The sequence below is a fragment of the Choloepus didactylus genome, chromosome 13 (genome assembly GCF_015220235.1).
Source record: "Choloepus didactylus isolate mChoDid1 chromosome 13, mChoDid1.pri, whole genome shotgun sequence".
Taxonomy (NCBI): domain Eukaryota; kingdom Metazoa; phylum Chordata; class Mammalia; order Pilosa; family Megalonychidae; genus Choloepus; species Choloepus didactylus.
The window spans coordinates 12,195,084-12,210,329 of NC_051319.1; the positions used below are offsets into that span (position 1 = coordinate 12,195,084).

The 15,246-nt window shown below is 42.5% G+C and overlaps 1 protein-coding gene across 1 annotated transcript in view; it reads left to right on the top strand.

Annotated features, from left to right (window-relative positions):
* SV2C (synaptic vesicle glycoprotein 2C) overlaps positions 1-14,543 on the top strand; it is a 277,413-nt gene extending 262,870 nt beyond the window's left edge. The window contains exon 13 of the mRNA XM_037801846.1: positions 6,920-14,543. Coding sequence (XP_037657774.1) covers positions 6,920-7,103 — 184 coding nt within the window. The 3' untranslated portion in view covers positions 7,104-14,543. The remainder of the gene's footprint in view (positions 1-6,919) is intronic.
* Positions 14,544-15,246: the final 703 nt, after the last annotated feature.

Genomic DNA, 15,246 nt, shown 5'->3' on the forward strand with positions numbered 1-15,246 from the left:
ATTACCTTTGTATGACTGTTTGCATTTCATCAGGAACAAGGAATAGGTAGATTGATGGTGGTGGGAATGGTGGGGATGGGAGGGAATTGGAAAGCTATTTTGGGTCAGGGATTCCTCTCAGCTCTTGATGCACAAGTAAATCCTTCTCTCCTTGTGTGAAAGGAAGGTCCTGCCCGCAGTGGTGTAGAATGCCATCTTGCCTGGGTTAATGGAGACACACCCAGACCACACACATACACATACTTCTTAACTTGGGTAAGACACATTTTCTCTTTCATTGAAGATCAGAAAGTATTCGAATTCAGTCTTTTCTGTGTTAAGACTGTGAAATTAATTTTTTTTCCTTTGAAGAAAGCATGATATTAGTCTGGCATAAATAAACAACCTGGCCCAACCTGTGCCTATTAAAATGCCCATTACAGAAATCTACTTCCAAAATACTTTGAAAATATCAGGAAATTCATTAGTTCGCTGTTTATTTAACGAGGGTCGTATGCATCCCTGTGCCAGTCCCGACACGCAGAAGACGTGCTGAGTGACTGCAAAGACTACACAGCACCTACGCTCAAAATGTGGCTACTTCCAATCCCCAAGATTGGTACAAACCAGTTGTAAGGAGGGCAGTTGGAAGGATAGCCTCACTCAGCCAGGGAGAGTAGGAAAGCCTCTATGGTGACCCAGTGCCTACCCTACTGAGAGTTTCCTGAAGTAACTGCATAAGGTTTGGAGGAGAAGAATGATTCAAGGTATGTAAAAAAATTGCTTGCCTCTGGTGAGCGTGAGTTAACCTATGAACTGTGAAAAGCAGAGTAAACAAGGGGTGTTAGCAAGATCAGAAGCAGGGAGAAAGAAGAAAAGGGGTTGGGAGAAGCCTTTGGCTTAGATTCCTCCCTGGGGGGCCATGGCATACCTTGCTGCCCCCAGTCTCCCTGCACATTGTAAACATTTCCCCTGGGTTTGTCACACTGCCTGGTATTTCCTAATAAATGCAGCCAAAAGAAGGAAGTGATATATGTGAAGGGGTTAATTGCCATATCATTGGTCACCCCAAATTTGGATACTTCCTAATTACCCAACAGTGTGGTTATGGAAATTATGGTTAAATCATTTTGTTTTGAATAAAACAAATAACTTGAGGCAAACAGTTGTATTATTGATTGAAGAAAGCAGAAGGCACAAATTGTATATCCCCTGTGATTTGTAAAATTCTGGATGTGGTTGGAAGCACACTAAAGGGAATTCAGAAATGAAAACCATTTGTCGGAGGAGGGTGAATATTTTGCTTTTGTGATTTCTTTTAATGTATAACCATAAATCCAAACCAATTCAAAAATGTAGATATCTCTGGGAAGATTGCAGGGCTTACTGCTGTGTATACATCGTAAATCACACAGAGCTTCTTAAAAAATGCCAATGCCTGGGACCCCGGTAGAACAATAAAATCAGACTATCCATGCTGTGACCTCAGCCATTTTTATCCCCACACTGCTCTGTTATTAAAAGCTCCCCAGAAGATTTTAATGAACCCAGGGCTGAGCACCACTGGGCAAAGGCATGGTTATCCATGTTTTATGTCTCTTAGTTCAATCAGAAGGCTACCCTCAAGTTGAGAACAGCTGCATGAGGTCAGGGAGGACTTGTTTGGGGGCTGGAGGAAGGCAGTCCACTTTGTCATTTGAAAAGCCTTTCTGGGGGGATGCCCTGACCAGCTAGCCCAAACTCAGGTAGACCTGAGTGGGGTACCAGGGAGAGAATTTAGGGAGATGGAGGGTACTGGGAGCCAGAAGATGTTCCTATTCACATTCCATTGTTTGTCTGGGAAACCCCTGCACTCTTCCTTCAAGACCAATTCTAATCTCATCCCTTCCGAGAAGCCTTCCCTCAGTCATCCCCCCACCTCTGCCCCCACCTTCGATCCATCCTCTGTGCCCCCATAATACCCTGTGGGTCTCTTTATCACTGCACTTATCATGTGTTATCATCATCTTTTCATGTCTGTCTTAGTGCAAACAGGGACTTGGTCTTATTCATTCCCTGGTGTCTGGTACAGTGCCTGGCACATAATAGAAGCTTAATGAATGACTGTTAAATCAATATGTGAGTAGGAGAATGTGAGCTATAAACTAGGACTATAAACAAATTTGCTTATTAGACAAATGTTAAAAGAGATTCTAGTGCACTTAGCACTATAGACTGAAAGCTCAAATTCAGTGTTAACATAGCTTTTTTTTAGGTTTACCTGGGAACCTAGCAATCATTTGTAATACTGTTTCTGTGAGGGAAGTGAAATTCACTCTGTTTCACATAACTAACTAACAGATGTATCTTTCAATCACAATGTTTTCCTGATTTAAGGACTGCCTGTACTTTCCAAAATGCCCCATGCCAAGTCCCGAGTATTCCTTTCATAACTTCCATCTATGATTTCTATGATTTGACTGAATTGTACAGAAAGTGTTCCCTTCCAAAAGTTTAGACTAGACAATGTAGAATGCTCACATTTTACCCATTAAAAGGTAAATTCTGTGAGCTGAGTCTGGATCTACAACTTCTCAGTTCTTTTTAAAATGCAACATTTACTTTTTCCCCCCTAATATTGCATCAGTTGATGGGGCAGATCATTCAACCAATGTCCAAAACAATGGCTAATGCTCACAGGGTGTTGACCACAGAGCAGGCCCTGTCCTAAGTGCAGCCGTAATTCTGAGCCCTGGCTCCTCCCAGGGGCCTCAAAAGAGCCACAGCTGGCACTGTCCTGAAGTCATAAAAGTCAGATGAGAAAGAGGCAGCATGGGAGGGCAAAACAAATTTTAAAAATAGGATTTATAAATAAACTAGAATCTGCTTTATTATGAAGGTCCCAGAGAAGGTGCCGCAGTCCAGCTGCAGGGAAGGGGTGCCCTAGAGGCCACACCCCACATCAGCTGGGCCTAAGTGTTGCAGCAGATCAGCTCCATACACCAGCACATGTTCTTCAGGCAAAGGGAATCAATGGTGCAGGGAGGAGAGCGCTTTATTGGAATGGGGAACAGAGCTGCTGCGGTCACAGGGTGCTGTTTGGAGAAAGAATTTACATTTGAAACATTTAAATAAATAGGTTGAGCAAGAATCCAGAACAAAAGATTCTGGGTGGAGAAGTGGAGGGGGAAGGGGGGGTCAGGTAAAGGGGTGGCACTTATAAGAGATAATAAATTATTCATTATTTCCCTTTGGTGCTTGTTGGTTATGAGAAAGCAGGAAAGAACCTTTGGTCTATGAAAAGGATTGCAATAACTTGTCGTACTGCTGAGAAATCAGCTGCTGAGCTTCCCACCCTCAGAAGGCTTTATGAGCACAAGGTGACTTGTGCTTTCCATGACTGCAGAAGTTAATGCCCTTCCTCTAAGTAAGAGCAAGAGAATAAATGAACTAAGAGCTGGTTTAGTTTATAAAAAGATAACCCCCAAGGGAAAATCACTTTTTGAATGATTTTCCTCATCCAGCTGTGCCTCAGATGCATAGAAAATCACTACCCTCCAGCTGCAAATTTTGAAGAAATAATTTACGTATCCAAAGAAGGGGCAGTCACGTTTTCTGGAATGCCAACACTAATTTAAGGCGGCTGTGTGCTTTGCATCCATGCCACATTTTCATCTCAGGAATTGCCTCTCCTTTGAGAATGAACATGGAGATTCTTAGGAAATAAGGATGTGATCTTCTTTAGAGGCTGCAGGCACCAGATGCTCTTGATGTGTCTGTCTTAGTGCTGCCCAGAAATCCCAGGAAGTTGTCCATACTTCAGTTACTGTTTCAGTGACAAAAGGTGATAGCTGGCGATATTGTATACTGTGTTCTAAGTTACACCAGAGGTTTATCGCTCAGGAACATATGACCATTTAAACTCAGATGTAAATCCATGTGTGTCACCGTGCGGTTTCATCACTGAGAGGCTTCATGACAGAAGAATGTCTTCCTCTCTCTTATCAGCAGCCTGCACACTCGCCATCTTTCCCAGGATGCTGCTGCTTATCTTACCACCATAAAATGGCTTTGGTAGCTCTTGATTCTAGATCTAAAAACTAATAAGTAGATTTAAAAAAAAAAACAGAAAAGTAACAAACGACAGTTCAGCCCCCTGACATCTCCGTGGAGGGTGAGGGAGGTGGTGATGACACCAATCTGTTCGAGTCTTCTTTATGCTAACAGTAGCCTCAGACCATTTTTTTTAGAATAGTTGGCAGTGTATGAAATCTCCTTATCTTGGTGGTGGTGGTTGCTCTTGCTAGTGTCTTTCTTTAAAAACAAACAAATATATTTTAAAAAATAAAAAAGAACAAGTAAAAGAATACAAAATTAGCTTGCCTTCTCAAGAAGTTCCCGTTTCTCTCACTCAGAGATTCCATTACACCCCCTCTACCTTCCAAACAGTTGCCAACTTTGCCACACTTCAGGAGTTTCCTTGTTCTACTTTCTAGATGTCATGGCCAAAAGGAAAGTCACCATTGTCTGCCTTTTATTAGGTCTCTTCTAATCAGTGAAATCTTTGGCCCTGTACTCAGGGGTTTGGTTCCTGCAGCTCAAGGAGGAGTGTACGTTCCTTTTCTATGGTGTGGAAAGAGAAATGATTGGATAATGACCGTGGTACACATCTTAGGTTAGAAGGAGCTCAAATACTGTAGAACATATCGCTAGGAATAGCACAGGTATTGATGAGTAACTGTTGTGAATTGCCAAAGAAAATCCATACATACACACACACATTTATAAATTTACAAATCAGTCCAAGAAAATGTGTGCTAAATACCACATTTTACATTATATAATATGCATTTCCCTCTGGGAAAAAAAGAAGTATCCAAAAATTTCCCTGCATCTGATGTGCCTGTGATACATACAGATATTGGATGGCAGATGAAAAACAGTGAGCTGGCATTAAGGCAGAAGGAAATTCATATTATTTCATGATGTCAATGGTGTACTGTTCTCTCAAGGACAACTTAAGTTTCCTGCCTGCAAGGCCACAGTGAAATCACATTAATACGTGCATAGTAAAGATAATAGAATTTTTCTTTTCCAAAGAATGTCTTAAGACATGGGATATATCTTACTTATATATCTGCACTTCCTAAATGCCAGCAAAGACAGTAGGCAGGATCTTCTCTGGGTCCACAATCTGATTCTTTTCTGTAATATTTTCTTGGACTTGATTACCCACATAGAAAGAACTATCACAAGAATATAAAAAAATGTTATATTAGCTCATTGGTGGTCTGCCCAGTTCTGTACTTAGTTTCTCCCTGTGGAGCGAGTTGCTAAGTGGTACATTGTGGGAACATAGGCTCAGGCACAACAGAAACTTTCAGCAAATGACCATTTTATAATGTACACAGCAGAAAGGGTACAAAAGAGCAGAGGAAGGAGCCCATCGCGACCAGTCTCCCGGGGTGGCTACTTTCTCAGGTCAGGATTGGTGGCCCTATTTCGCCTTGAAGTGGAGAGACCCTGTGCTGTTTGAGTGTTGAGTATTTATATAATCTCAGGGGGAGGGGCCCCTGACACCAAGATTGCGCATCCTGATAATCAGCTGGGGCTTCTTATTCTGGGATTTAAGGTAAGGTCAGGCCTTTTCATTAGACCTAACACCTTCCCTGGAATGCATACGTAACATCTGCACCCAATAAAAGGGGGAGAGGTGCTAGGCGAGGGCTGGAAGATGGCTGCTAGGTTTGTCCGTGCCTTCCATCTGCCTTCAAGCAAAAAACAGCTGGGGAGAAAGTGAGGTACTTCACCTCTTTGGCATCTAAAAATGAGAAATACAACTCAGACATCCCTGATTTCCTTTGAAAATTTTCATGGGCTTCAATTATTTAAAACTTAATACATTAATTAAGCTAATGGAAGGAAATGGGGAGTAAAAGAAATCTAAAAAAAGTTATCAGATATTTTTATGTAATACTGAAATGGAATTTAAATTGCCTTTAAACGTATGTTTCAGAAATTATGGGAATTCACAAAACAAAACAGCAGGTCACTCTTGTGAAGAGATGAGTTGCTGTTCAGTTTCCATATCCTGCCCTCTCCACGCCCTGCTCAGTGTCAGAGACCATAGTGGGACTCGGTCCCACCGAGCAAAAGCGGCCTGCCTCTCTCTACTGGCCTCTGTGTCATGCTTGCTTGTTTTTAAGAGAAGGGTGGATGGGATAAGGTTGAAATTTTTATTCAAAAGGCCCTTCTAAGTTCTGATGCATGCCACAACATGGATGAACCTTGAAGACATCATGTCAAATGAAATGTGAGACACAAAAGGACACATATTGTGGGATCTCACTTATCAAAATACCTCGAATAAGCAAATACATAAGAGAGTGGATTACAGGTTACCAGGGGCTGGGAGGCGTGGGAATGGAGATTTAATGCTTAATGAGGGTTTCTGTTTGGGGTGATGACAAACTTTTAGTAATGGATGGTGGTGATGATAGCACAACATTGTGAATGTAATGAACTGCCACTGAATTATATATTTGAAAATGGTTAAAATGGGGAAATTTGATGTTCTTATGAATGTCACCACAATAAAATTTTAAAAACTAAATAAACAACAAAAGACCCATTCTTCCATTTCCATTGGACCAAGAGAGAAGATACTTTTCTTACTCCCTGAAATTTGTTTCCTCTTTCTATTCATGGTAAATCGGAAGCCTCAAGCAGAATAACAGTCAACAGATTTAGGAAGAAAGTCTACAAAGGATTGAAATAACAATACCAACAGCTATTGTTCTCCACCCCCAGATTTGCTAACAAGCATTTACTCGTTTGTACCCATGATATACCAAACAATCTACTTGAAGATCATTAGAAAATTGCTCCACAGGACATTGGTGTAGAATTGGAATCTTGGAAGTCACTTTCTCAACCTTGTCCATATCTCTTTCCTTTGCAGGGCAACAGGCTTTGGCTTCTTGAACGCACTATGCAAAGCAGCAGCCGTCCTTGGAAACTTAATATTCGGCTCCCTGGTCAGCATCACCAAATCAATCCCCATCCTGCTGGCTTCGACTGTGCTCGTGTGTGGAGGACTGGTGGGACTGCGCCTGCCTGACACACGAACCCAGGTTCTGATGTAATTGGGAAAAAAAGCCATCTATCGTGTGTTACTTTCTTCTGTCATGTGTCAATTCTCCTGACTGATTCCAAGGCTTCAGATTTTTCATACATAGAGAGGTGGTCAAGTATCAGAACACAAACTCTTTGCTGTGTCACAGTCTTGCCCTTTAAATGTGATTTTGCACAGGTTTTCTTTTCATGCATTATCTTTCCTAACTGTGATGTGTTACTAACTCCCCAAAACCATTGGAGGCATTTCTAAAAATGTCCTAAGTCAGCCAGACTTCCCTGAGATGCTGCTCATTGAAGGTGTAGAGGCTAAGAGGACTGTGCTGGTGTAAGAAATAGACCCTGCTGCTAATTCAACATTAACAGGAAATATAAGTTGGCATATTCTTGCATTTGTGCTGAGGAGAGGGGTTATTTTTTTTTTTTTTTTTTTTGTAACAGAGTGATATTTCCTGTTTACTTAGAAGAGGACACCCAGCAATTCTCACTGTTTCACTGTTATATCAGGGCCTTTCAAAGAAAACCGTGTGGTACCAAACAGAGCTAGGTGGGGCTCTCCCAGATGTGACAATTAAGATGACTCCGCTGACCTGACCGGAGAAATAAAGGCCCCTGGGTTAGCAGAAAAGATCAGAGTGAGCTGTGTCAGCAAGATTTCTCTCAGAAAGCTACTTCAACTTCTGAAAGACATGAGGCAAGAGAGCCATAAGAGTGTCTGTGATGGTGGCATGGGCTCAGGATGTTCATAAATCATTCACAGAGAGACCTCCTGCCTCCACTGCCGTTGATCTGCCCACCTGATTCTGCCACCTTATCCAAACTGGCTGTAGTCTAGAGACTGTCAGTCAGCATTTAGGTAGTGATAAATTGCAAGTTGGGAAGAAAGTCACACGTAAAGCCATTTGGAAATGCAAAATCGTACCTCGAGGGTCCCTCTTTCTGGAGGGACGGTGCCCCGGGTGGTTGACATTCTTGGTAGCTGGCATCACCTAAGCCAGTTGTGTTCCACTATCTTTCTCTGGGCTGGTACTGGCCCAGACTGTGCTCCTGGCTGCCGTCTTTGTGTAAAAATCACAGCCGGTCTGTACTCCTGAGGGGCCCCCTAGCAGACAAGGGCAGCACCTCATGCTGACTGGCTGCTCATTTTACCTCTGGAATCTTCCTGGGCCTGGGGGGACAGCAGGCCATTCCCACGGGCTGCCTGTCATCTTCATGACCTCAGCTCTCTGGCCTGTCCCCTCCCCCAGGCTCGTGCTTTTACACATCTCCTTTGAAATCCGAAGCCTCCATGTGGGATGGCAGCGATGACCAGCAACCAGGAATAAATCCCATACTTAAACAATATTCCTTCTTCAACTCTGTCTTGTTAGGGGGTTAGCCTGGTTCCTTATTATAGGTGTTTCTAGCAGGGGCACAGTCCTGGGGCCTCCAGGAAGGGAGAGCTTTTGTTTCCAATAATTATTACATTCAAAGATGTCTTAACTCCCCAGAGGCTGCCCTGCCTTCCCCTCCCCTTCCTAATGATCCCTCCTAGGGCTCCCACTGCAGAACAGACTTTGTGAAAAGCTTCTTTCATTCATGTAAGCCATCAGTCAACTCCCCCTTGGTGTAAATCAGGTCTGTACAGGGAGGCAGCCTGGTGTGGGGTTGGCAGGAAGAGAATGGGTCCCTGGATTATGTGCTCAGGGCCAGAAATATCAGTAAAACTCAAACCAAAAACTGTAAAGGTGGCAGGAAGAAGGAAGACGTATTTGAGACAAGATGTATTTGAAAGCTATCAATGATCAGGGAAAGAAATGGAACTTGCTCTTATTTCGATAACAAAGACGGTGGTCAAACAACCCAATGAATTGCCCTGTGTGATATTCTTCTTTCATATGTATTCTTTTCCCCACCTATCTACTCTTTGATTTGTCTTCCTAAAAAATACATGTTTGGGGACCTGAGCAGGTAATTTAGTTGAATGTAATATGTGCAGAAAAACCTGCAAGAGTAAGATGTGAATCTCCATCAACCCATTCAAGAGAGAAATAGAAACTTGTATGGGTGTCCCTGTCTGTTGTCTCTCATCATAGTTACCTTCGCTTACTGGATTATCTTTACATTTAGAAATGTCTCCAATGTCTGTTGTAGGTCTAAATGTGTAAAATATCTCCCAAGCTGCAGAGTAGAGTTTACACAGAATTTTATTTGAGCGCTATGCTGGATCAGCATAGAATAAATCAGCTGAACCTCATTCATGAGACCTCCTATCACGCATCCCCTGCAAAAGGACCATGCCTGACCTTCTTGTAATGTAACCCAAGTCTTCAAGGTGGCCCAAGAGGGATCTATTCTAATCTCTTGGACAATCTGTGGTCACAAACCTTCTTGGTCACCACCTTTTCCACCTTGGTGCCCTTTTCTCTGACTCCCTTGCTTTGCTCTCTCCTCAGTTTTCTATGAGACAGCTCAAATTGTTTCCAAAGTATGTGGTGTGGCCTGTCTGACTTGTTCTGGATTTAGCTGGAGATTATGATCAGCATGAGATAAGCAGAAACTCCCAGCTCTCTGAATGTAGCAGGCCATTGGCTCAGGAACATGCAGCCAGCATCTCATTTCATCTAAATCAGAAGGAAAAATGAGAGTATGTGCAAATAGGAAAGCTAGGAACTTGTCAGCCCCACTGCAACTCTGTTTCTACCTCCTTTTCTATCCAAAAAGGGTATCTGTTCATCTTACTTCCAGGACACTAACCCGGGAGAGAAGATACACGGGCTCTAGCTCAGGCTCTACAAACCAACAGCGAGGCCCAGTTCCTGCCCCTGAGTATAAAGCATTTAACATCTCTGGCCCTGAGCTTCCCCTTCTATAGAGTAAAGGAGTGGGACTAATTTGTTCTCCAAGATTCTAGAGAATTATCATGAAAATAGCTTCATCTTATGATCCGCCTTCTTCTGATGGTAACCCCCTTTTTGCAAATAGTAAATAGGTTTATAAACCAAAAAAAATTTGGAATTAGATAAACATAAAAAGAGCTCTGGAAGTTGTTTGGAAAGCCTCTATGGAATAGGACAGAGTATATATACTTTTCACACTTTGGCTGCCAGCTCCTTAGAATCCTGAGCATGATCTCAGTGTTGCTGCTGGATTGACAGTTGTCATGACCCCACAGGAAAGGGAACCACCCTTTCAGGGTAGAAGAATCTGATTACAATATCATCACAAAGGCTGCAGCCCATAGCTCTTGAGACCGTCTGCTTATGTCTTCAATAGACCTAGGCTTCCAGAAATAGAGTTGTTTAGTGATGTCACCTAAATTGGCAAATGCACCTTCATTTATAAATCTCAGCAAATCAGAGTTCAGGTTTGCACCACAAACTGCTTAGCTGTTTTTTGAGATATCTTGAGATACCAAGGTAGTGTTGGGAAAAGGAATGTAGTGACAGAGGGTGAGGAAGGGTGGAGAGTCAGAGATATCCACTGAGAAGGTTCTGGTGAAGAGATTAGGGCATGATTGAGGCTATCTAAACTCTAAGATGCATCTGAGAAGCATTCCATGGGAATACCTTCTGCTCCCCTCTGCCAACCAAAATAGAATATGATATTTTCTAATTTTTTTTCTGTAAACATTAAAATGGCCTTTCCTTCTTTCTCCAATAAACATCTCACCTGTTTATGCATCAAAGGCTCAGAAACCAGGAATGTCTGAATTTGCCTTCACCTGTATCATAGAAAGAGAACCAGCTGGTTGGTAAGGAGCCTACTGGCTGTATATCTGGCTTTCTTTAACCCTTATAGCATGCCAAACTTATTCCAGCAAACCTACAAAAGTACCAGTTATGTTGCAACAAAGAAAAGAAATCTACGCAGTAGGGCCCTCTGATATACACTGTACATTTCTTAGAGTTTTTGTCTCTGCCAAGCAAAGTATGTATTTTGAGTAAAGCTGCTCCTGTAATTTGTGTAATATAGATGAAAGAAAGTTGTCAGTATTTCCTAACTGTATTATGTGTCCCTTCGTTGTTTCAGACCTGGAGTGACAGTTCTCTATGTAAAGTTCCTTTGCTCTAAATGTTTATCATTTAGTCAACAGTCTCACCAACCGGACACAGAGCCATTGCCAGGGTTTCCTGCAGTCTTTCTCCAACAACACCTACATCCAGTTTAGCAATTGCAGGATTGTGAGTTACAAGGGTACAGTCAATGAGTCTGGTTAGGGCCCCGTTTAAGGACTGTGGGTGGGGGAGGAAGAGTGGCATAAAGCATTCGCTAGTCTCTTGTTATTTTATATGGTTGTTCAATAAATAACTATTGAGCACCTCTCCATGTGCAAGGTATGCAGGTGCTGAGCTACAGACAGATAATTAACTCCTCACGGGATTTAAACATGGTCAGGGAAAACAGTGGGTACCAAATGAAAGAAAAAATCCCATATAGACTCCATTACATGTTGAATCCCCCCATAAACACCAGGTGTTATTTTTCCAAATTTAAAACACATAATAGCCTATGGCAGGTGGTATAGAAACTACTTGGTAACTGGGAACATCTTTGACAGATGAAGAAAGCCCTCCAATTACTTGGCCTTTGCTGGAGGGATTACTGAAACTCTACTTGGAGAACTGAGAAAAATGGACCCACACATATGCTATTACTTTAAACGTCTTAGCAAGAAATTGCACTAAGACATTATTCAAGGAAAAAATCAGCAACAAAGATAGCCCCTTCTTTACAGAGCTGTTCATTTTTAAAGTCCCAGTCTCTTCGGGGGTATTCTTTTCAGGGCCTGAAAGGAGAGGGGCTGGAAGTCTGTTCTGAGGAGGCATTGCTGGAGCTTTCCCTCCCAGAGCAGCGTCAGCAAATCCCGCAGCTGTGGCCACTTCCCCTGGGCTCAGCCTTCCAGGGGGTTTCCTTTCCGATTTCATGGCTCAAACTGCAGCTTTTCCCCTCTCCACCCTCAACAGATAAGCCAGCCAGAAAACAGGTTCTGACAGTAAATAGCTGGTGCATTTTCAGACAGTGGCAAAGTGTCTTGAAGCTGCAAAGGACCTTTGGGGCTCTGGGGCCCGGGGATGTGGGGGAAGAGGGCAGAACAGAGAGAGGGTGGTTGTTGGTGACCCTCTTCTTCTCCCTTCTTAGAGTCCTGACTTCCTTTTCCCCACTAGCTCTCTCATCCCTACCTCCTCCAGCAGTACAGACTCCCTTCCTTTTCCTTTTCTACTTCCTCCTGTCCTCTTGCTGCCTCTTGCATCTAGCAGTGTACAGAGCTTTATGGTGCACTTATGACTAAAGAATGTTCTGATCTTCAGGCCCAGAGAATGGAGACCTCTGGGCAACAGTTATGGGACAGAGGGATGGTGGGCACGAGATTATGGGGTCCCTGCATGCAGCCAGATTTCCAGCTGCTTCTCAAATCCTTTGGCATCATAGGATGGCCATGGCTGGCATGAAATCTGAGCAGGGCCCTCCCATGGGGCAGGAGTCTAAGGGATCAGCATTTCAGTCCTGAAAGAACAGGAAGTCACCAGTCAGCTTCCTGGAATCACTGACCACGGAGAGGCAGACACACCCATCCTTGCCTGCAGAGGGTCCTACTTAGTGCTGAAGGCTGGGCCTTCCGTTCAAATTGCAGTGCTGAAATTGCAGAGGGTGCTGCCGTCTGCCCACCCTACCACACTCATGCTCCCTGTAGAGCCTAGAGTGCACAGAGCAAGAAGGAGCAGAAAGCAGCGCTCGGCTCTGTTCAGACTCAGACAGGGTTTAACACCATGCTAGTGACCTACCCAAGAGGCAGGGGTGCAGTTTCCTAAGCAGCTTTCAGGTGCCTGGAGAGTGATGGGCCGAGGCCCCTTGCAGAGTCAAAAGTCACTTAAAGCCAGTGGTGTGCTAAAACAGGTTCAGGCCAGCTCATCAGAGCCAATTGTTAAAGTTTCAGGAATTCTGCATACCGGTTGTTAAATGCAGCCATTAAAAATTCAGTTATATATACTGACAGTTAAATTATGTTTAAAAACGAAAAGTAACGAACATTCAAAACTCATCACTTCTGAATTATTTTACTGCATTTTACTATTATTTTACTATTTACTATTATGTTCTTGAGGTCATTTACTCCCATTGTTCTGTAGGATAGAAATGTTATATAATGCTGTGCACATATTTCCCAGCACTGAGTTGGATAACATCAGGTTTGTAGTTTGCAATTGGCTGTGGTGAAAGCATTTATATCATGGTCACCAAAAAATACTACAAATCAGGGCCTGCCTCCACCCCACCCCAGCTAGTTGTTAAGCATTTACCAATACACCACTATCTAGAGCCCTGAAGAACAGGGCCCCCCACCCATTAGGCACAGGTCACATGTGTCCTCGAATTGAGCCCCGTGGATTTATGGGTCAGCATTGCCCATAAGGAAAGGAAAGATTTACCATGCTCAACCTCGTGTCGAACAACAAAGGGTTTCTTTCTGAATTTTTATTGACTCATAACAGGCCCACAGTGCAGAGAATCCATGGCTTTCTATGAGTATTGTTTTCTCAAGGAAACTGTACCATGAATTGGCAATTTTAATGCTGTGCAAACAAAACCAAACTAGTCTGAAGTTACAGAGTGTGTTCCCCTCTGATGCCCAGGTAGATGTCCAAGACAGAGACTCCTTCCTTGCATCTGACATTCACCAGGCCTGCCTGGATACAACATGACAGGCTGGTTTGATTTATTTCCATCACTAATGCTGTACCTTTATAGTTCCTAATCTGTGTCCTAAATCAGACAGAAGAGAAAAGAAATGTTCTTTCTTGAGATATGCTTTCTTAGCATCCAAAATACAGTTACATGTCCTCACCCTGACCCACAAACACATTAAAAAGATCATATGTCCTTTGCTGATGTCTACATACTGTAAATAAAGTCCTATGGGAGTTTTTTCCTTTCACGTGAGCTTCCATTCAAGACACATGCTAAACCCATAATCCACTGACTTCTGCGATGAGTTCTTACAATGGTCCTATTCTTGGTTTTGGTGTTTGGGTGTTTTTTCTTTTCTTCTTTTCTGTTTTCACTACTGTATAAAGTCTCCTTCTATGTATGTTCTAGTTATCCGTATTGTATTATATATATGTGCTGCATGTGTGAACCCCAATAAATTCTGTTTCAGGTTTCTGGAGTTTTCATCTTAAGTACAGCTGGTCCTGTTGTGAACTCATCTTTCTGGTATGCTCTTCTGTGTCAGATTCCCGATTGCCAAAATGTTTGACTAAGTGTGTTTTAACTAAAGTCCTGAGACTGTCATCCTTGTGAAAGGGCATGCTCTGTGGGATGACTCTGTGTACAGCATAAACCTATCAAATGTGGAGGTATGTATGCCTTTATATGCCAGATACCTAACAGTCATGTTAACAACTGCAAAGATATTTAACAGACATCAGATTAATAAAAGAGCATTTTTTGCTCCATTATATTCAAATAAAGGACTCGGTGTGACTTTCCCTTCCAAGCAATACTTTGACCCTTAAAAAAAATGAGTCTTTTTTATGTCCTTGGTTATAGGGAAAACCTGTTTCCCCAGATTCAGCCTTATTTGAATTGTTTCTGTGGGCAGGCGTCATGGGTATTGATGTGTTGTTTATTTTACAGGAACACTTTCCAATTGTTAGCCAAGACCACAGGGAAGAAAATGTTTGTGGGGGAGTTTATGGCAAAGCAGATGCTTGTGTTCTTTTGCCTTCGCGCAGGAATAGCAAACAGATATTTATCTAGCATACTAATACCAATTGATTGGTAGGGGCTGCTTGGAATATTGGCTTGAGAAAAATTATGAGGAAAAGTGCTCTATTTTACAGCATTGGCATTGGAAACAGAAACAGACTGCATATCGTATATTTGCTGTTCAAACCCTAAAACACAATGTCAGTTAAAAATATATATGTATATACTTTTTTAAACTTTTTTTTTAATTAGAGCAATTGTAGGTTTACAGAAAAATTATGCAGAAAATACAGAGTTCCCATATACCTCCCTTTCACACACACAGTTTTCCCTATTATTAACATTTTGCATTAGTGCGGTACCTTTGTTACCTTTGTTACAATTGATGAATGTTGGGGGTTGAATCACATCCCCTACAAAAGGTATGCTCAGGTACCAATCCCTGGTCCTGCAGGTGTGAACCCA